This window comes from Gorilla gorilla, chromosome 2 (assembly GCF_029281585.2).
Source record: "Gorilla gorilla gorilla isolate KB3781 chromosome 2, NHGRI_mGorGor1-v2.1_pri, whole genome shotgun sequence".
In the NCBI taxonomy this organism is placed as follows: domain Eukaryota; kingdom Metazoa; phylum Chordata; class Mammalia; order Primates; family Hominidae; genus Gorilla; species Gorilla gorilla.
Genome location: NC_086017.1, coordinates 111,085,366 through 111,108,524, shown reverse-complemented (window position 1 = coordinate 111,108,524; position 23,159 = coordinate 111,085,366). Strand labels below are relative to the sequence as shown.

General features: G+C 37.7%; 1 protein-coding gene and 1 long non-coding RNA gene across 10 annotated transcripts in view; one reads left to right on the top strand and one right to left on the bottom strand.

The window, feature by feature from the left end:
• The window catches only part of TBC1D23 (TBC1 domain family member 23), an 83,401-nt gene that overhangs the window by 46,318 nt on the left and 13,924 nt on the right, over positions 1-23,159 (bottom strand). Inside the window, exons 1-2 of one of the 7 annotated variants that reach the window (XM_019023550.4) lie at positions 18,340-18,400; positions 12,099-12,247 (exon numbers count right to left, since the gene is read on the bottom strand). The exons of 3 other annotated variants lie outside the window; for them this stretch is intronic. In XM_019023550.4, coding sequence (XP_018879095.3) covers positions 12,099-12,109 — 11 coding nt within the window. In that variant the 5' untranslated portion in view covers positions 12,110-12,247; positions 18,340-18,400. Of the gene's footprint in view, positions 1-12,098; positions 12,248-18,339; positions 19,057-23,159 lie in introns of those variants that run through there. 3 more of the 7 variants (XM_019023551.4, XM_019023548.4, XM_055383547.2) reach the window with 3 other exon arrangements.
• LOC115933981 (uncharacterized) overlaps positions 19,052-23,159 on the top strand; it is a 139,839-nt gene continuing 135,731 nt past the window's right edge. For all 3 annotated transcript variants that reach the window (XR_008678618.2, XR_010132679.1, XR_008678620.2), the window contains exon 1: positions 19,052-19,336. This is a non-coding gene — a long non-coding RNA (uncharacterized lncRNA). The remainder of the gene's footprint in view (positions 19,337-23,159) is intronic.

Genomic DNA, 23,159 nt, shown 5'->3' with positions numbered 1-23,159 from the left:
ATAACAGTATTCCCGGTGGTGGTAATAACTTTACATAGCAACTATGTGTGGGGCACTATTTCAAACATTTTATGTGTTCTTTTTAATCCTTATAACAATCCTTATGAGGTAGGTTACATCACTGACCCCACGTACAGATGCAAAAATGGAGGCAAAGAAGGGTTATAGACATTTAGGGGACAACTGAAGAAATAACTTTATTGGTATTAAAAAGTTACTATTCTTTTAGGCGTTTACCAGTATTATGGTATAGGATCACATGTCATATTATGGTCACATGTCATATCAGCAGTAGAGCCAGGATTCAAATTTTAACAGTCTGGTTCCTGAATTCGTGTTCTTAACATTATGCTCAATTCAGCCAAGAATTCAAAACACTGCAGCCTGAGACTATTTAGTAAATGACTATATCAGTATCATGCCTACAGCAGTGCCTAGCCTACGATAAGTATTAAATAAATGTTAGAGGGAAAAAAGGATCTATTGGTATATTAAAGCAAAAGAATAATATTACATCATCAAGTAAATTACCAAGCAGTTTTGTTCAGTCTACGATGTTTAAGGAGAAAAGTATGAATTTAATTTCATTTGTATAAGGTAAAAATAATTAAAAGAATACTTTTACAAAAGTATACATTGTTTTCTAGACAGAAAATAACCAGTTAAATTATCAATTCTGGCTGGGCGCAGTGGCTCACGCCTGTAATCCCAGCACTTTGGGGAGGCCAAGGTGGGTGGATCACAAGGTCAGGAGTTCAAGACCAGCCTGGACAAGATGGTGAAACCCCATCTCTACTAAAAACACAAAAAATTAGCAGGCTGTGGTGGCAGGTGCCTGTAATCCCAGCTACTTGGCAGGCTAAGGCAGACAATGCTTGAACCCGGGAGGCGGAGGTTGCAGTGAGCCAAGATTATGCTACTGCACCCCAGCCTGGGTGACACAGCAAGACCCCGTCTCAAAAAAAAAAAAAATCAATCAATTCCTTAGGAATTTTCAAAAATTGAGGTTTCAGTCATTGTTTATGATTTCAGCATACATTAAAAATCTGTACAAATTTTTAAGAGCTTCATAACCTGGACAATCTGTAACATTCTTTGAAGCAGCCTAAAAGGCAGGTCATCTCACTAGGATCAGAAAATCAGGATTTCTGTCCCATTTTTGTGGTTCTGAAGAAAATAAATTATTCCCACTCTTCATTTTTTTCACTAAGACAATGAAAACCTCCCCATTGATAGGCACCTAAGAATATTAGTTTAAATATATAAATTTCATAAAGCGTTGCTCTCCTAAGAGAAAGGAATTAAATGAAAATGTAATCACTTAGGATCATACTCAACAGAAAAGTACTCATCGAATTTGAAAGACTCCTTGACAAAGCTACTACAAATTCATATGAACAGAAGATAACTAGTAACCACACAAGAAACATTTAGTTCTTTTGCTATATGGTCACCAAAGTGTTGGAAGGGAGAGGTAGAGAAAAAGATTTCAAGTCTACTGTTGAGAGACAGTTCAGGCCTATAGCTGATAAAAACTGGGGTTTATCTATTCTCTTCTGGCCAAAATGTACAAGGCAGGCTGTTAGTAACCATGAAACAAAGAAAATTTAATGGCATCTTTGGTGAATAAATACCATATATTTAAATGGTCAAATGTGTCAAATAATGAGGGACTAAAAACACTACTTACTGGGATGAAATTATTTTACTAGATGAAGAATTAGAATTGTTCACTTTTTAGTGCAAAATCCTTTTCTTTTTGAAGTAATTTTGCCAAATCCCTTACTATTCCAGAGAACAAAGCTTGTATTTTGTTGCAAAATGCCCAATCCTCAAAGTACTTTTTAAATCACAATAATGTACAAACACATCTCTGTTGATACAGCTGCTGTTGGAGTCTTTGATGCTGTCTCCAGGGAACCACAAATGTGCTCTCCAGCAGTACAACCATGAGCAAGGGTTCCTTTGAAGACCAGAAAATGCTACACCTTAAGTAGTAAAAGATACTTCTTACAAACCTAAATAATTAAAAGTAACATTATTTTCTGAACAAGGCATCCAAAGGTACAGTTAATAGACCTTCGACAATATAAATGTGCTTATAAAAGTAGTAAAGAGCTGAAAATTGTTAAGGTAAATCATTCATAGAAGGATCAATCAGAGATAAGAATTCTATAGCATTTAGCTTCCAAATAGAATTCCTCTTCCCCTAAACCAAGTTTCTACTTTTAAACAAGTAATACAATTCTAACATACAAAAGCAAAATCCATGTCTGGTGTGGTATGAGTGGGTGGGCTGTGTTTTGTTCAGTCTTCTTTGATTACCAGCAGCTTCTCACTGACCTTACAAATTAAAGATTACAGTTACACTGGACATCCAGACAAGGTTTTAAAACAGAAAAGTACAGGCTTTGTCCATTTATTCTAGAAAGTACAAAAAATAAGCAAAATTATCTCCTTTGCTCAGAAAGGTCAGGACAGACCAAATCCCATGGTTCTGAGGTGGGAAGGAAGGAGAAACTCACCTCCTCCTGACTCTGTGACTTTGAAACTATTAACACATGTTGGTATAATACTACAGGTTCCTGTCATGATCTATCAATAGCATTATTTTCAAAACCTAAATAAAACATAACAGAATTTCCCCTCACCTGATGTTGTGTGGTAAAATCACCTAATCTAAGCATTGTAGCCCAAGTTGCTTCAGAATTACAGCGAGGCAAACAATGTCACTGGATTTATACGGAAATAGTTTAATATTTATACTCAAGCTAGCAAATGAATTGGATTTTTCTTCTTTAGCCAAATGGTGAATAACATATGGAAGCATTTGCACAATGTATGGGAGAAGGAAGCATGAATTTTCAAGCACTACCAAATTTAATATGCATTTCCAAATGCTTCTATGATTAACAAATTCATTATTAGAAATTTTGTAATTTTCTGAATAAACCATATTGAATCATACTAAAATTACGATTTTTAAAAGCAACTGGATTACATATATTGTGTTCCTAAAATTAAAATTATAGGAAATAGGAATTATATATTATATTCCTATAATATATATTATAGGAAATCTCCCACTAGGAAAAAATGACTATATACTAACATTTTTCTAAATTCGGTTTTCCTCCCAACCATGTTCTAAAAATTTATTTTCCCCATCATTTCAAAATTTATGAAAACTGTTTAAATGTACACACACTCTCGCCAAACAGGGCATGAAAACAAGAAACGAGACTTAGTTCATCTCCTTTTTTTTTTTTTTTTTAACAAGTATCTTTCTGCACTTAAAGAAACCCCATACCCATTAGCAGTCACTTGCCATTCCTCCCCACTAGCACCTCCTACCCTGACCCCAGTCTCTGCCAACCGCTGATTTACTTTCTGTCTCTACATATTTACCTATTCTGGATATTTCATATAACTGGAATCATATAATGTGTGGCCTTTATGCCTGGTTTCATTTAGCATAACATTTCAACATCTATCCATAATGTAGCATGTATCAGTATATGCTTTTCATTGCCAAATAATAGTCCATTGTATATGAATATACCATATTTTACTTATCCATCCATTACATAATGGGCTTTTGAGTTGTTTCAACTTTTTGGTTATTATAATTATCTTAATTTTGAACATAAGTATCAATAGTTCAACTGGTTAAGTGTATGATACATCTATATTATTTGTTTATTAATTATTTATTCTTCAAGAGGTCTGAAAGAATTTAAAGATCAAGTCTATTAAAACCTCACTCAAAAACTAAACCCAAACCAGGCCAGGGGCAGTAGCTTATACCTGTAATCCCAGCACTTCTGGTTGGATGGCTTGAGCCCAGGAGTTCGAGACCAGCCTGGGCAACATGGAAAAAACCCATTTCCACAAAAAGTACAAAAATTAGCAAGTTGTAGTGGTATGCGGCTGTAGTCCCAGCTACTCAACAGGCTGAGGCAGGAGGATCAATTGAGCTCAGGAGGCAGAGGCTGCAGTAAGGCCAAGATCATACCACTGCACTCCAGCCTGGGCTACAGAACGAGACCCTGTCTCAAAAAACAGGCTACAGAACAAGACCTTGTCTCAAAAAGCAAACAACAACAAAAAAAATACAAAATAATAAAACCAAACCAAAGAACCCGTCACACTCATGAGGACGACTACTACTTTCAAAAAACATAGGTTGACAAAGATGTGAACCCTTGTGTACAGTTAGTGGAAATGCAAAATGATGCAGCCACTATGGAAAACGGTATGACAGTTCCATAAAGAATTAAAAATACATGTCTCATACAATTCAGCAATTCCATATCCTGAAATGTCTGAAAGAATTGAAGGCAGAGTCTAAAAGAGACTTTTGTATACACATGTTCACAGCAGCATTATCCACAGTAGCCCAAAGGTGAATGCAACCTGAGTGTCCATTCACTGAGGGATGAATGAATAAACAAAAAGGGGTGTGTGTGTACTGTATGTATAGATATATGTAATTAATAAACAAATATTATATATTTATCATATTATATGTGTATTAATTTATACATGTAATTAATAAGTTAATTACATATTATAGAATATATATTATATATAATATATAATGGACTATTATACAGCCTAAAAAGGGAGGAAATTCTGACACATGCTACAACATAGATGAAACTTGACAACATTACGGTAAGTGAAAATAAATCCGTCCCAAAAAGACAAATACTATACAATGCCACTTATGTGAGGTACCTAGAGTAGTTAAATTTAGAAAGCGGTTACCAGGGCAGAGGGAGGGGAGAATGAGGAGCTCTTTAACAGATACAAAGTTTCAGTTCTGCAAGATGAAAAGCATTCTAGAGATTATATGCACAACAATGTAAATGTACTCAATACTAATGTACACTGAAAAATGGTCAAGATGGTAAACTTTTTACATTATGTATATTTTACCACAATTTTAAAAATCAACTATTTAATGTATTATAAAAATTCATACATTTGAGCTTTAGTGTCAGACCTGGGTTTCAATTTTGGCCCTTCAACAGCCATGTGACCTTACAAAAGGAAAAAGCACCACAATGCTTATCTTATAGGGCCAGTTAATGCTTAAATAAGTTTCTGAACACAAAACATTCAGTGCAATGCTTGGCTACATAATTCCTTAATAAACAGAATCCATGAATACTATTTCTTTTGTTATTGTTACTGAACAACAGCTTACTTTCTTAAAATGACTTTTTAATCATAATCATTTTAAAGAATTTTGCCAATGCATTAAAAAAATTAAAAACCAACCACAATTCCATTACCATGAAATAATCACTTTTTGTGAATCACTTTTCAGTTTCTCATGTATTTATAGACATATATATAGACATATATTTACATATAGACATCTATATTTACAATAAACTCAATCGTACTGAAAATACAATTTTGAATAGTATTCCCTGGGTTTTATTATGGGGTTTTCATAGTTTTTAGGCTTCCATCTTGAGTTGATTTTTGTATACAGTGTAAAGAAGGGATCCAGTTTCAATTTTCTGCATATGGCTATCCAGTTATCCCAGCACCATTTACTAGATAGGGAATCCTTTCCCCATTGCTTATGTCAGGTTTATTGAAGATCAGACAGTTGTAGGTGTGCAGTCTTATTTCTGGGTCCTCTGTTCTGTTCCACTGGTCTATGTGTCTGTTCTTGTACCAGTATCCTGCTGTTTTGGTTACTTTAGCCCTGTAGTGTAGTTTGAAGTCAGGTAGCATGATGCCTCCAGTTTTGTTCTTTTTGCTTAGGATTGCCTAGGCTATTCGGGCTCTTTTTTGGTTCCATACAAATTTTAAAATAGTTTTCTCTAGTTTTGTGAAGAATGTCAATGGTAGTGTAACGAGAATAGCACTGAATCTACAAATTGCTTTTGTGGGGAAAAGAGAGATCAGATTGTTACTGTGTCTGTGTACAAAGAAGTAGACATAGGAGACTCCATTTTGTTCTGTACTAAGAAAAATTCTTCTGCCTTGAGATGCTGTTAATCTATAACCTTACCCCCAAGACATGTGCTGTGTCAACTCAGGGTTAAATGGATTAAGGGCTGTGCAAGATGTGCTTTGTTAAACAGATGCTTGAAGGCAGCATGCTTCAAGCAGTCATCACCGCTCCCTAATCTCAAGTACCCAGGGACACAAACACTGCGGAAGGCCGCAGGGACCTCTGCCTAGGAAAGCCAGGTATTGTCCAAGGTTTCTCCCCATGTGATAGTCTGAAATATGGCCTCGTGGGAAGGGAAAGACCTGACCGTCCCCTAGCCCGACACCCGTAAAGGGTCTGTGCTGAGGAGGATTAGTACAAGAGGAAGGCATGCATCTTTGCAGTTGAGACAAGAGGAAGGCATCTGTCTCCTGCCCATCCCTGGGCAATGGAATGTCTCGGTATAAAACCGATTGTATGTTCCATCTACTGAGATAGGGGAAAACCGCCTTAGGGCTGGAGGTGGGACATGTGGGCAACAATACTGCTCTGTAAGGCATTGAGATGTTTATGTGTATGCATATCTAAAGCACAGCACTTAATTCTTCACCTTGTCTATGATGCAGAGACCTTTGTTCACGTGTTTATCTGCTGACCTTCTCTCCACTATTATCCTATGACCCTGCCACATCCCCCTCTCTGAGAAACACCCAAAAATGATCAATAAATACTAAGGGAACTCAGAGGCTGGCGGGATCCTCCATATGCTGAACGCTGGTTCCCTGGGTCCCCTTATTTTTTTCTCTATACTTTGTCTCTGTGTCTTTTTCTTTTCCAAGTCTCTCGTTCCACCTAACGAGAAACACCCACAGGTGTGGAGGGGCAACCCACCCCCTTAGCTTTGGGCAGTATGGCCATTTTAACAATATTGATTCTTCCTATCCATGAGGATGGAATGTTTTTCCATTTGTTTGTGTCATCTCTGGAGGCCATTATCCCTAGCAAACTAAAGGAGGAACAGAAAACGAAATACTGCATGTTCTCAAACATATTACTTCTCTAGGGTATTAAGTAACTGCTACTTAAGAAAGGATACTTTACAGAATCATTAAGTAGGAAACAATGTGGCACATGTACTACTTTAATCTGTTTCATTTTAGTTCTCCAATACTGAATATTGGAAGTATAAACAGGCGAAACAAGTTCAACTTAGAGCTGACAACAAACTGTATTTTAAAGGTTTACAGTATGATAAACTTGGAAGTAACTTAAAAGATATAAAAACATGTGGCTCAATTTTTGAGTGGAGAAAATAATTAATTTGAGGGAGTAAGTATCCTCCCCACACTCCCTGTGGATGGAGACAAAGGTAAGGGATGGAAGGGTGGCATGGATTCGTTAGAAAAGTCTTCATGTGGCTTCACTTTATGTTCTCTGTCTTGATTCCACGGCCCAAAACTTAAAGCACATTCTTGACAACACCCTTGACTTCTTCACTCCTTGCTCTTTCTGTCACATTCAGAAAGCTGCAAATTCCCAACATTAGGTTAATCTAACCAGTCTGCCTTCTCTGTTCCTATACTCTACTCAATGTGGGCTTCTTGAGAAAATAAGACAACTCTATGATGCTATCATATAACAATAGTGCCTGAAAATCTCCTATTCACCACTTACTTCAGACTCCTTACCCAGCCACTTTACCTCAGATGACTTTACTTCTGACTCCAGAGAGAATATATAGGCCAGCAGGCTTCTCTTCCCTTTGATCTCAGCCCCCTCCAAAAACAAACAAACATAAGCAACTTATTATTCCAGTCATTTTCTTCTTTCCTGTATCCACAGGAGACTTACGTATCTCTTCTCTAGCCTAAGACTGGTAACTTCACCTGGCTCTTATCTCCACCCACTCCCCACAATCTTTCAGAAGCCATGTGCCATCCATTATCCCCTCTCTCCTATCTTCCACTTCTTTCTCTACTGGCTCTTTCTTCTGAGAAAACATGCTCAAAAATTGCCATTAGAAACAGCAATATCCACCACAGAAACGTCTCCACGTTCTCCCTTTCCATCCAGCTACCAAACTTTTGGTTGTTCCTTTCACAAAGAATTCTTGACAATATATGTAACAACTTTTCCCTCATCTTAAATCTATCTCTTCCCTCTCTTGCCAACCCACTTCCATTTCTCATCCCTCTTTGAACCTCACCACTCCATAGGGACCACTCTCTGTATCATCTCCACCCCCTTTCTTAACCAAATCTAAAACACTAAAGATATTAATAGAATGTTTTCTGGGTTGGAAAAAAAAAGTTTTAAATTCATGAAGCCTCTCAGTCTATCAACTAAGCTAAGTCAGCTTCACTAATCTTCAAAATTCTTAAAATTGAATCCTTTTCTGTAATTATAAAAATAATGAAGACTAGCAGTTTTTAAAGGACCAAGTAGGGTCTATAATGTATGTAATCACTCTACACTTAAATGCAGAGTATAGAGAAATTACAAAGAAAATCCTATTACCACATTAAAAAAAATTAATATTGTGTCTTAAAGTGGCCAAAGTCTAAGATTTATTATTGTTTTCTTAAAATAAAAATACAAAAGCTACACTACTGGGAAATCAATAAAAGCCCAAAGCCTGACATGATGTTAAGAAATAACATCTTAAATATGTTATTTCTATTGCATATGATATTATTCAAACCTGTGAGTCTGCTAACAGTATTAAACAGAGCCAAGAGAAAACAAATGAACTCAGAAACCTTCACTGAAAGTACTTCTAGCATTCAAAAATATAACCTGTGATTATCTCCTTTCCTTTAAAATTTTCACATTTACTTACTTAAAGGGTCCTATATATAAATATAACCTACTCCCCATCAAAAAGTCATCTCTCTCCTTCCCTTTACAGTTCAACTTCCTTGAAAACAGTAGTCTCCACTCACCTAAACTTACTCTCTCATTCACCCAAAACCTCTATCACTCTACTAAAGGTGCTCTCAGAAGTCATTAGTCATCTTTCTCAGCTCTCGTCCCCTTTACATACACTGCAAAGTTTGACTGTCTTCTTAAAACACTCTCATTTAGATTTTCCTCTGCTTTCCTAACCCATATACTGAATTATTTCCTTCCCTGACATAAGTATTCTTTTATTCAAACCTTCAACACATATGTATTGAGCACCTACTACAGGCTATTCACTGTGTGAGGCACAGGGGATGCAGTACAGAAAAAAAAAGTCAATGCTCTTATGTAGCTTACATGCCAGACGGCTATTCCAAGGTTCTAGTCCAAGTCCTATCATCTAAATCCTGTTGAACAGAGGTGGGAGTGGCTCTGAAGTGCAATTTATTCATATTTGTTTAGAATGTAAACCACTGTGAGCTCAGATTAAACCATGACAGCCCAGCTTGTCCATGTACATATCCTAATCAGGTATAAGCCTCTGACCAATTACTTAAAACTCTAAAGTGAATAGCTAATTAGTCATAAGCACAAGCAAATTGTGGAACAGTGAGTAAGCAGTGGCAAGCTGCATGTATTGAATTGTGGTTTCATGGCTTAATTTGTGCCACATTTCTGGGGGTTTCTTAATGCCCAGGGAATGAGACATCAGCACCAAAGCTTTGTCTGAACTTATTTTGCTACTATTGTTAGGACGCTGGTTACAAAGTACTACCATAACAAAACTCCTTAATTAGTTCTTGAATATTCTGTATGACATTTGGTAGAAATGAAAAGAGAAAACTTTGCTACAGATTCACTTGTACAGTAGATATGCATGGAGCTCAAGGACTACAGTATGTCTTGTGCAACTTATTTTTAAATACCAACCTCAAACCATCAAAACTTTCCAAGTATTTCAATAGTATGATAGCACATTCAGAAAAGACCTTGACAACTTAAAGTCTTGTGAGAGAACAATTTGATACAATTTGATAATTGTGAAGTTATCTAGATTTGTGTCAGAATCAGACATGCTTGTTACAAGCATTTTAACAAGTTACAAATTTATATGCCAAGGGGAAAAACACCCATTCACCAGCTTTAAACAATTTGTAAAATTTTGCATTAGGACCAGATCCACAAAAACAGCTTTGGGAGATTCCTTTATGAATAATGTAATCTCTAGAATTTGTGTTTTAATCAGGATCTTGAGCCAAGTAAAGAAGGTGCTAAATCTAGTCCTCTTGGCTTCACAAGGCAAATTTAATAGCTACAGTATTTCATCACTGTATGCAATAGGCAAAAGAGCTAGAGATCACAGAAATGTTATTCTATAAGCTACTAAAATTAACTACAAATGGAACAGGTGTTTTAAATCTTAGATTTATTTTTGATCCACAATCCATGAAGATCAAATTACACCAACGGTACCAATGGTGCCCTTTTCTCTGCTAAGAAAAAAACTCAGTTGTTGCCTAAGTAAAAAATAAAAAGATACACAAAAAACGTTTCTCATAACTATATGTGTAATGTTGCAATGCATTTGCTATAAGATTTTGACTACAAAATTGGAAATTTCTCTAATGAGCAGTCAACTTCAGCGAGCACTCTAACTCCTTTCTTCTTTCATGCTTTCTTAAAATAAAAATCCTCAACACTGTTCCCTTCTATACATGAGGTGACTTTTCAGTATTTTTAAGGCACAAAGAAATGCATCCTTGTTTTTTCACCCCACTAATGCAGTTTATTTGGAAACTAAAAATAGAGTGTAACTTTTGCCTAAGATAGAGAATGGCCTGAAAACAGCAAAGAGAGAGAGATATTACCTATGTCAATTACAAATTTCCACTTTATCCAAAGTGTAATGATAAAAGAAACATTACCAACATTCCTTGTCTTGAAACTATCATTTCAGAAACATAGTTGTTATAAAGAAACAACTATAGCAAATGAAGTGACAACACGTTGCAACATTTGGACAATTCTCAAGGGTACTATGCCAATGGGGATCATAGTTTGGCAAAGAAATACATATTGGGTTTTTTTTTTTAAGCTGGATTCCAACCATCAAGGCACTTTTTTTTGATAAGAGGATTTCATTGAATTTCATGCTGATGGTTAATCTAAATGGAATTCACAAAATAAAGGATTTCTAGTATTCAAATTGCACACATATATGAGATGAATAAATCTTTTGCATCACAAAGTGATGCACAGAGGCTTCAAAACAAAGGTTAGAAACTGTTTAAAGGAAAAATAACCCATGGACATCATTATTATTATTATTAGAGACAGAGTCTCACTCTCTCACCAGGCTTGGTGTGCACAGCTCACTGCAGCCTCGATTCACCCCGTTAAAGCAATCCTTCTGCCTCAACCTCCCAAGTAGCTGGGACTACAGGTTTGTGCCACCAAGTCTGGCTAATTTTTTTTATTTTTAGTAAAGACGAGGCCTCACTATGTTGCCCAGAATGGTCTCGAACTCCTAAACTCAAGCAATCCTCCCACCTTGGCCTCCCCAAGTGATGGGATTATAGGCATGAGCCATCATGCCCAATGCATAACTTTGCTTTCTCATAGAGCTGTTTTAAGATCCAGATGAGATGTTATTAATATATATAAGCATTATATATAAAGAGTAACGCTCTATGCAAATGTACAGTATTTTCTTATATAGGTGGAGCATCCCAAATCCAAGAATCCCAACTCCGAAATGCTCCAAAATCTGAAACTCTTGAGCACCAACATGATACTAACAGGAATGCTCATTGGAGCATTATGGATTTCAGATTTTTGATTAGGGATGCTCAACCGGTTAAGTATAATGCAAGTATTCCAAAGAGATATTCAACCTGTATATCTCCTTGCTGAAATTATTAAATACCACCATAACAACTAGTTTAATGTAACAACTACTTTAAAATAAAAAAGAAGCAAACACTACAAGATTCCCACCCAACTATCAAATGCTATGTCAGCTAAAGGATAAGAAAAAACTCCTTTAAGTATCAAGAAAAAAGATGAAGACTTGCAACAAATGACTTGATTAGTCATCATTTTCTTAACTCAGGTTAAAAAGTTAGGCAGACCCTTGAAACAAACAGACATTAAATTTCAGAAAATAGGTTTAAGTGGCTCTTAAGTTCTTTATTTCTACAAGAAAGAATTTGATTTTATGAGCTTAATGGAAGGTACTTACCTGCTTTCCATCTGTAATTCTCAATATTTAACTCATTTCAAGCCCTGCCCCTTTTCAAACTGTTTAATCCTATTCTTTTCTGTTAGAGCCTGTAATTTCCAAAACACCAGCATTTAGATATCTTCAGAAGCTATTTTCACACAGTATTCCTAGAGATAAAATGATGGAAAAAATCAAAGTATCCCAGGAAGGCACCACAATGCACATTCCTGATTGTAAAACTGTTTCAAATTTTTTATCTAAAACCTTACACAGCAGCTTGAATATAACCACTATTCAGTGAATGTTTGCTGAACTGAGAATGTTTTTGCTAAACTCTATTTTGCTTTTTGACACATGAGAGAAGGCACTGTCTTTATACCAAAAAGAATCCACATTTCAGCACTGTGCATCAGAAATGCTTTGTCAAGCATATTTTCTCAATTCTCTCCAGAAGACTCCTACTGAAAAGTTGGCTGCATATTGCAGTATATTTAACTGGGTGCTCTGAATTGCTCACTATACTTACAGAGGGAATGCACTTGTCGCCTCTCTGCAGTGATTACACAGAGATAAAAATGAATTAATTGAAATACATTTATTTAGCATGCAAAAACCAATTACTAACTCAAATTATGGATATTAAAACATCCACAGGAAACAAAATCCTAGAAGTGAATTATTACCTAAGAATTACCTTTAGGCTGGGTGCAGTGGCTCATGCCTGTAGTCCCAACACTGTGGTAGGGTGAGGAGAGTGGATCACCTGAGGTCAGGGGTTTGAGACCGGCCTGGCCAACATGGTAAAACCCCATCTCTACTAAAAATACAAAAATTAGCCGGGTATGGTGGCACATGCCTGTAATCTTAGCTCCTTGAGAGACTGAGGCAGGAGAATCCCTTGGACCCAGGAGGCGGAGGATGCAGTGAACCGAGATCGCACACTGCACTCCAGCCTGGGTGACAGAATGAGACTCCGTCTCAAAAAAAAAAAAAAAAAAAAAAAAAATTACCTTTAAAAACTATAAAATCTAAATTATAATTAAAGACTTTAATGTAAACAGTATAAAATAAGTCTTTTTCATTTCTTATCTTTGCCTGCCCTCTAATTAGTTTACAAAACCAAATAACTGTCACATCATAACCCCAATTCAAAAAATGAAGTTCATTTTCTCATTTCTTCTAAAAGTAGTATCCAGCCTTCCCAGTTCCACAAGTAGACAATGTTCTTCTTAAACAAAGAGTTCCTTTTTCTTTCATATTTAACATATTTCTTTATTGATTATATCATATCTGAAATTTCAATCACTTAGTTCTTAAAAGACATTTTAAGTTTTTTCTCATATTTTAATGCTTATTAAATGGGGAACACTGATAGTACTATTTACGGAGTGCAGAAAACTTTAAAAAATATTATTCTCAAACAATTCCTACTCACATCTCAGATTAACAACAATAGAAGATTCTTTGTGGAATTAATATTTTTACAATTTTAAGAAAAGTTTAGCAATAACTTAAGAAAGGTTTAGCAATAAAAAACACTAATTAAAAGTTGAATATTAAGTAACATTTTTTAATTAAACAAACTCCCAATTTCAACAGTTATATAATTGAAGTCAATACCAAAATAATTTTTTAATTATGACTATAGATCTTTAGACATTATTTCGGGAAGAAAGTATCGGAAAATGAGAACATATGTTCAAATCCAGTGCTAGTTTCTTCAATACCAAGATGGGTAATTACCAATCTTTTCACTGTAACAATTTAACATGTTTAATTTTACAAATCCAGATTCTCATAACTTATATTAATTTTTTTAAATTAAATTCAAATCACTTAAAACTAACTATAAGCATTTTTACAAGAATTTCACCACACCCTTTGAGCTTACATGGCTGAATCCCAGAGAGCTTGAAAGCTGAGGCATTTTCTGATTACTTTGGCTTTCCATAAAGAATAAGCATTATACCAACAGACAATTCCACAGCTCACAAAAACACTGGAGTCAGGAAATTTATATGAAATGACAGCTCAGTATGCTATTGCACATAATTATAGGAAAGTCTTCATTCATGCGTACATTCATTCAATAAACATTTACTGAGCCACCTGCCTTTTATCAGCCACTGCCCTTGAGAAGTTCATTATCTGAAGAACAATGGTAAGTCATGTAATTACACATATTTTAGTATAACATGTAAGGTGATACAATGTGACATATACAAATTCCTCTGACCTACTCATTCTGATATATATATATATATATATAACCTAGAACCCTGCTAACTAAAGTGTGGTCCATAAACCACCAGAATTGGCAACCCCCAGCAGCTAGTCAGAAACAGAGACTCTCAAGTTCCACCTCAAAATATACTGAATCACAATCACAGTTACCTGGAGAGCATTTTAACAAGCTCCCCAGATAATTCCAATGTACGTTTAAATTTTGAGAAGCAGTGAACTAGAACATAACTGAAAATCAGCAAAAACAATGTCATAGAGTCCACATACTTTTAAGATCTTCAAGGTCCATCCTGAGCCTTTTTAAGAATGTATATACAATTTCAACAAGTTCAATGGCTTAGTTTCACAGACTAGGAACAAATTGAGATACCACTGACAACAAAAAAAGAAAATAGGAAAAACTTATAAAAAGCAATCTCAAAAAGGGATAGCTGTGTCACTTAACATAGCAACAATTTGTCTAGATAGGCCCTAAAAGTCTCACCATATTACAATAACACAAAAGTAATCGATGTTCTCAAACATGCCTCCTGTATCTAGACCATAAATTCCCTGAGGACAGAGACCTAGTTCTATCCTTAAATTACACTTACATTTGTAAACTGAATGACTCAAGTCATTAAGATGAGTTTGAGCTAGGCAGTAAGATATATGATACATTTTAGAAAAAATTCCATCTGACAGAGTTAAAATAAAAACATTTACTCCAAAAAGAAAGAGAGAGAAAGAAAGAGAAGGAGGGAGGGGGAGGGGAGAGAAAGACAGAGTAGAACACCCGGATGGATGGGGCACACCTGTAGTCCCCAGCTACTCAGGAGTATGAGGCCAGCCTGGGCGACATGGCGAGACCTCGTTTCTTCAACAAAACAAAACAAAACAAGAGTAAAGCATCCGCATTCTATAACCCATTCACCAAGCACTCTAAGAACAGAGCCTTTACTGAACCTCTGGCTCCCAATCCCAAAGTCTTCCTGACTCTATTCAAATCCTCTTCTGGGGGGCTGATGAGAGTGCCAGGATAAAAAGGAGAAAGATTAGAAGAGGATGGAGGGAAAACAGAAATCACCGACTATGTTAGGGTTCCTCCATTCATGAAAATGAAACCAGCAAAAATACAAAGACACACCAAAGATACATCAATCCTACAAGAGAAAAATGCTGTCTCTAGTAAACATTCACTCCATGTCCTCTGCCCATGTGAACCAGAGATTCTCACAATCCCTCTAACCTAAGAACTCCCCAGAGGCACCTTAACTGTGGAAACATTTCCCCTCATGGCACTCTATGAGCTGGTTACCGCCAGTTTATGACACAATTCACCGTTCCAAAACAGCAAACTTCAGGCTATAACCAGCTAGGTCACTTTCTGAAAAGTGTTGTAATGTCTGTCACTGATTCTTAAAAGGTGCATTTAATTAGTTAAAAACTTTTTTACTATTTTTCCAGATCTATTTTTCTTTTTTCTCTTGCCATTCTTGCAGGATACCAGAAGCAAAAAGACGTATTTTTCTGCAACTTCTCTCCAACCAGGTAGTTCTCATTCTTACTCTCAAAACAGATTAGTTGTCTTGTCTATGCCCTTGCTTATGCTGTTACTGTCAGGCCTCTGAGCCCAAGCCAAGCCATCGCATCCCCTGTGACTTGCACGTATACACCCAGATGGCCTGAAGTAACTGAAGAATCACAAAAGAAGTGAATATGCCCTGCCCCGCCTTAACTGATGACATTCTACCAGAAAAGAAGTGTAAATGGCCGGTCCTTGCCTTAACTGATGACATTCCACCACAAAAGAAGTGAAAATGGCCGGTCCTTGCCTTAAGTGATGACATTACCTTGTGAAAGTCCTTCTCCTGGCTCATCCTGGCTCAAAAAGCTCCCCCACTGAGCACCTTGGGACACCCACTCTGCCCGCCAGAGAACAACTCCCCTTCGACTGTAATTTTCCTTTATCTACCCAAATCCTATAAAACGGCCCCGCCCTTATCTCCCTTCGCTGACTCTTTTCGGACTCAGCCCGCCTGCACCCAGGTGATTAAAAGCTTTATTGCTCACACAAAGCCTGTTTGGTGGTCTCTTCACACGGACGCGCATGAAAGTTACTCCATTCAGAGGCCTTTCCCATCTCTTAATCTGATTCTGCACTAATATGTTAGCTCCAAGCCATGTGTGGATATTTAGTATCTGAAATGTGGCTAGACCAAATTGAAATATAAGGTAGCTGTAAAATGCACATTGGATTTTGAAGACTTGTACAATTATCTAATTTTTTAAACAATGATTACATGTTGAAATATGTTAAATAGATTATTAAAACTGATTTCACCTGTTTCTTTTTAGTTTTTTTTTTTTTTTTTTTTTTTTTTTTTGAGACCGAGCCTCACACTGCCGCCGGGCTGGAGAGTAGTGGCTCGATCTCGGCTCACTGCAACCTCTGCCTCCCGGGTTCAAGCGATTCTCCTGCCTCAGCCTCCCAAGTAGCTGGGATTACAGGCACGCGCCACCACGCCCGGCTAATTTTTGTATTTTTAGTAGAGACGGGGTTTCACCATGTTGGTCAGGCTGGTCTGGAACTCCTGACTTCAAGTGATCCGCCCGCCTCGGCCTCCCAAAGTGCTGGGATTACAGGCGTGAGCCACCGCGCCCAGCCTTCTTTTCAGTTTTTAATGCTGCTACTATAGAATTTTAAATTACAATATGTGGCTTCTATTAGACAGCCCTGGGGTTTAAATCCTACTCATTCTTCAAAGCCTAGTTGAAACACTGCTGCTTTCATGAAGCTTTCCCCCAGTGACTCCAACTGCCCCAGCCCCCACCGCCAACCTCTCGTAACCCTTTGAATCACACTCACAAAGAATGAGATTAATTTTACCTTGTTACACTTTCCCAACTCCAACATAAGCAAGTTGAAGAAAAAAAACTATATCTAGATCACCATGAAGTTTTCCTCTGACACCTTGGAGAGCCCAGCGCTACGGTAATGTTTGATGTCTGCTAATGGAGAGCTGAATTTCTTAATTACTAATTATCTATCCCTTTCAACGATTTCCATTTTTTTCCTCTGGGATTAAAGTCGATGTCTATCAATGTCCTGTATTATTTTTAAAGTGCCCATGAGCTGTACACATACAATATAACGAACAAGCAAATCCAAAACTAATACATGTGGTCAATACACTTAGATCAACTGTAAAACTTAGACAAGCCTCTAAAGGTCCCTTTTTAAAAAAAGATGTTGTACAACCTAACAGTGTATCGTGAGATCAACTATTTCAAAAGTAGAAGCCTTTCCCAAAGATTAACACTGGGTGAGCAGTTTACCAAAAAATTATTGGCGGTCTTCCCCCACAATCCCGAGTATAAATCAGGTAAGCATGCAAAAGCTTGGGTGCAGTAAGAGCAAAGTCCCACACTGCATCCAAAGCTCAGAAATCGAGCTGAGATATGTGGTAGTAGGGGAAAAGATGACTTGCGTGAAGGAGACGAACAATGAAAACTGTTGGAATACAAAACGAGATAACAGCCAGAATAAAAAAAAGTATACCAACTACGTGGGAGGGATTCTCCTCGGGTCAACCTCTGAACCCTCAGGCGAAGGTCGCAGTGGTCATTTCAAAACGTCTTTTCTTCACATTGTATTTTAGTGCCTCAGATCTGCATCCAACAAACTTCCTTCTTCAGCCTACTCCAACTCCCACAGCCAGGACTCCGGCCAAACCCAGCCCTGAAGCCACCCACTCCAGCACACTTTGGAGACTGACAGACGGCACAGGAGGACCGTTCTGAGGCCCAGCACCTGGATGACACCCCTCTCCTTGGGAGTCCCGACCCAGTCCCTTGGGCAGAACCAGGCAGGCAGGGGACACCCAGCTGGCAGAGGGGTAGGGCAGGGCACCGGACTTCGCCTAGGACCGGCCTCTCCGTTCCATGCCGACGCCAGACGGCTCCTCGGGGACCGGCAAGATGGTGAGAAGGAAGAATAAAGAGGCATTGGAAATTAGCCCCGGCTTTCACTCACCAGCCGTCGCCGCTCGACGTTGGCAGCGGCAGCCTATCTTCTCCTTCCGCCATTGCTGTTGACGTCCACGTCACTTTGCCGAAAAGTGGATCCGGCGCTGAGACCAACTCGGAAACTCAATGTCGTAAAAGGTCTTCGGAAGTCCAGCACTGAGCTTCCCCAGAGGGGAAGAAAGAGGGAGGTGGCAAGGGACTGGAGGAACGCAACGTCACGGCGTCCCGAGGCCGAAAGGCAGCGTCTTGAGGGAGGAGACTTGGTGGAGGCAGCTGCCCCTCCGAAGACTACATGTCCCAAGATGCCACGGTGCCGCGGGCGGGGCGGGGCGCGGTGGACGCCGTCCCAGTTGGAGGCCTTGTGTGACAAACAGCGTGTCTTTTTAGCGTCCACTTAGCGTCTTCATTCCAGCTTGGCGTCGAAATTAACAAAGTTAGAATTTACAGTCCTAACTATTGGAGAAAGCAGGGGAAATGGGGATTGACATAGGGAAGGCGGACGTAGGAGAAGAGCCACAGTTCAGTAATTTCCTGCTGTAGCAATTTAAAGAAAGAGTGGGACGTAAGGAAAGGGGCAGACCACCCCTATTTGTGAGGCCCCGTCAAAAGTGTAAATGAAGGCCCACATACTTTTTGACTGAATATTTAAAAGTTGTAAATCAAGCTATATACTAAAGGAGATACGTTCTAGCCTCCTAACTTAAATATATCTTCCTAACAGTCTGGAAGATCAAGTCCGAATTTAGAATTCTAGGACTGGAATTCCAGGCAAGCAGAGCTGCCAAAATCCTTCTCTATGCGTTCCACTTCCCCTTTACACTGCATGGGCGGACACTTGGCCACCACCGGGGCCTTGGGGTGAGCACACGCTCAGGAGGAAGGACCTAAAGAAACGCTTTTGCAAGCCCTGAAAACAACAGTGATGAAGTAGAACTGCATGTAACAATATGGATACATCTGAAAAATACGCTGTTAAATGAGCAAAACAGATTGCAGACGGATAGGTAAAGTATGGTATCATTTATAGTTGGTGTTTAAAAGACAATATATTTAAAATAGATCCATATGAGGTTAAAATGCAGGAGAATTATATATAGAAAACTCGGAATGGCAGTTACATTCAGGGAAAGGGAGGAGTTTCCATGAATTTTTTAATATTTTATTTATTAAGGGCCCCAAGGTGGCCACATAGGTGGCCAGTGTTCTTTATAGAGTCTATACTTAGGTATCTAAAATGTTTCATAGTTTCAAAAACTACTTGTTTTAAATAGATACAAAACAGTACAGCTATCTCATTTACAACCAAAAACATGTTCACTCTCTTCCCTAAAGGGAAATAATACAGATCTGCATGGTACTGCACCCACTTCCAAGGCCCGGATCTCAGTAATGTTCAGTTCTCTGTTAGGGAACATTTCTTCTAACATAGAATGAGACTTTAGATGCCCTCTATCAAAAAGAATAAAAGACGTGAATCTAGGTCACATTACCGTTCTAATATTCAGGACCTCCCCTGGGTCACTTCAATTGTTGCCAGTAGATTTTCAGAAACTTTTCAGAAAATGGTTTTAAAACCTATTCAGTCATTGACATGAGAAGCAGTTGCTCACTGGTTAAGAAGATTCTAGTCCTCAATTATGATTCATTTTGAGTATAATTAAATCAGCAACTGCTTTATAGTCTCTGGTAAAATATTTTCCCATTAAAAATATGTCACTTGACATTTTTAAACAGTTCTTTATTCTGTCAAAATAAAGTGGAAAGTTCTGACTTCTGTGTTCTTTAATGGAGCCAGAGCCAGCTTCATGGGCATGTAGTCTATGCAATAGCATGAGACCACATGCTTAGAAGAACTCTGTGCTTGATTTCATGCTCTGGTGTTGCCATCTTGAAATTCTTAATAATTTGGGAACAAGGAGCCACTGGTTTTAATTTTGCACTAGGCCTCACAAATTAGGGAGCCAGTTCTAGATAGGGTCAATATCTTAGTGATGTATAACCCATCGGGGACAAGATTTCAACCAAAATTGTTTAGCGATAGTGTCTTCTGGAGGATTTTTTTTTTTTTTTTGAGACAGAATCTCACTCTCACCCAGGCTGGAGTACAGTGGCATGATCTCAGTTCACTGCAACCTCTGCTTCCTAAGTTCAAGCGATTCTCCCGTCTCAGCCTCCCAAGTAGCCAGGACCACAGGCGTGTGCCACCACGCCCAGCTGATTTTTGTATTTTTAGTGGAGACGGGGTTTTGCCATGTTGGCCAAACCATTTTTCTTTATTATTATTTTATTTTTATTTTTCTGAGACAGGGCCTCACTCCTTCAAGTAGAATTTGTTAAATTCTAATAATGGACCTCTGCTTAAAACAAAACAAAAATGCTTTTCAAGAACTAGAGAAGATTTCATTATGAAATCTTGGAGTGTGTCCCCTGCTTGCGTTTGTGCATCTAATTGTAGTTCCCACATCCAAATGGGAAGGTGTATTATCTCATATTATCCTTGGATAAAATCAAAGTGTATTTCTTATAACAAGAAAATTAAAATGTCTTGGTTTTAAATGAAATTATAGAGAACATAAAAAGATTTTTCATCTATTATTTGGTGTTCTGAGCCATATAATTATGTAATTTATACTGTATTACATGTACTTAATTTGTACCATGCCTATGACACATAGTAGAATCTCCATAAATATTTGTAAAATGAACTAGGGAATTTTTTGTAGTACTTTTGTAATGGATTAAGCTATTCACCTATATAGAAATGGCTGGTTGGGTTCAGGGACAGGTAAGAATTATGAACTCATCTGCATAGTCATAGTTGTTATGTGAGTAGAATTTAATTCAGTTTTCATTGTAATATTATTTTAGCATTTGTTAAAAAGAGATGGAAAAATAACATAGCTCTTGATCATGTATTCCATATTCGTGCAGCCTTTTCTTGACTTTTGTGCATTCTTAGGTAAAGACAAAGACCTAGTAAGATGTTTTAATCTACTGCTGCACAACAAATTACCCCAAAACTCAATGTCTTAAAGCAATAAACACTTAACTCACAATTTCTGTGCATCAGGAATCTAGAAGCAGCTTAGCTAGATGTTCTGGCTTAGGGTCTCTTGAGGTCAGAGGCAAGATGTTGGCCAGGGTTGCAGTCATGCAGTCATCTAAAGGCTTCAGTGGGGCTGGAGGATCCAGTTCCATGGTGGCTCACTCACATGCCTGATGAGTTGGTGTTGACTGTTAGCAGGAGGCCTCAGATACTCCCCAAATGAGCCTCTCCATGGGCTGCTTGAACATCCTCTTGACATAGTGGCTGGCTTCCCGCAGAGTAAGAGTTCAACAGAGACCAAGATTGAAGCTACAACATTTTTTTTATTACCTACCCTCAGAAGTCGTAATTTCTGCAATGTCTTATTGGTAAGCCTTATTCAATGTGGGAAGGAACCACAACAAAGGCTTGAATACCCAAAGACAAGAATCACTGGGGGCCATCTCAGAGGCTGGCTGCCACATGAAATAATATTAAATCCTACACATTCTTCATTGTTCAGTGAAACTTGCCCCTGAGATTCCTGCTCATATCATCTCAGCCCTTCTTACATTCTGTCGCCTCTGACCTAGTTTAGGACCATTAACAGGCACTCTCATCTGGGCACTACAGCATCTTATATTCTTTAACTCTGAGAATGACAACTATTTTTAAGTTCCCCTGTAGCCTCCAGTGCACCAAATGCAGGGCTGAACATATAGATAGTGCTTAAGAGTTCTTGTTAAATAACAAAATATTGATTTTTGTTTCTGCAGCTATTGTGTGAGAGTTTCAGAATTCTAAACTTTCCCAAGAATTTCCCTTTTTATCTTACAAGGACAAATGGTTTCACACTTATCAAAATTACTTCAGTTGTTTGCCATTTTAAAATCCCATCAGGACCTGCATTCCCAGGCTCTTTAAACTACTGAAGCTTAACATTTGATTGAATGATGAACAAAACCAAGTTAATTCCTATTCACAGATGACAAGTGAACAGTTGGCAGCAATTTCAACATCTGCTTTTAATTCATTTTAAAATGTTGAGCAAACTGATAAGAAAAAAAAAGCTGGAAACTCTGTTTCTGCATTATCCTTCTAGTAGTCGTCTTCTCTAATTGAAGTTGACTCTATAGGTTTTATAGATGGACCCAAAATAAACATTTGGATAGGGATTGACCCATTCTTAGGTTTGAGATGTTTGTGCTTTAATGTGGGAGTCTGTTTAACCCTTTGCTCATTCCAATTTTGTTCCCAAATGTTCCAGGCAAAAGGCTTTTATTGGGGTTGAGTAACTCCTGGTTGGAAATAGGGATAGTAAACAATATGTTAGCTGGAACTAGCCTTAGTTTTTAAAACTGAACTTCCTGCTTTTTCATGAACTAACAGCTCTAAGGACACGCACACACATACAGACACAATCTGAAAATAGTATCCTTCAGACAATGGCAGTGCTATTCTTGATGTATAATTTATCTCCATTTGCCTTATACACTTGTATTCACTCTTCCTTTTTGGTATATATATGTGTTGCCAAATAAAATAATTAGCAAGGAATCATCTAAGGTAATTGGATGGAATTATATGATATACTCTTTTGACAATGTGTGTTAAAAATATAGGTATATATTACAATTTATCTGGATATGTTATTTACAAGCTGATTTCTCTAATACCCAAGCTAAATTGTACAGCTTGTCATTGTCATTTTCACATCTCAAATTTACGTAAGGAAAATACAAAAGTAAACAAAAAGAATTCTTAGGATATCATGAACATAAAAATACAGATACAAAAGCATC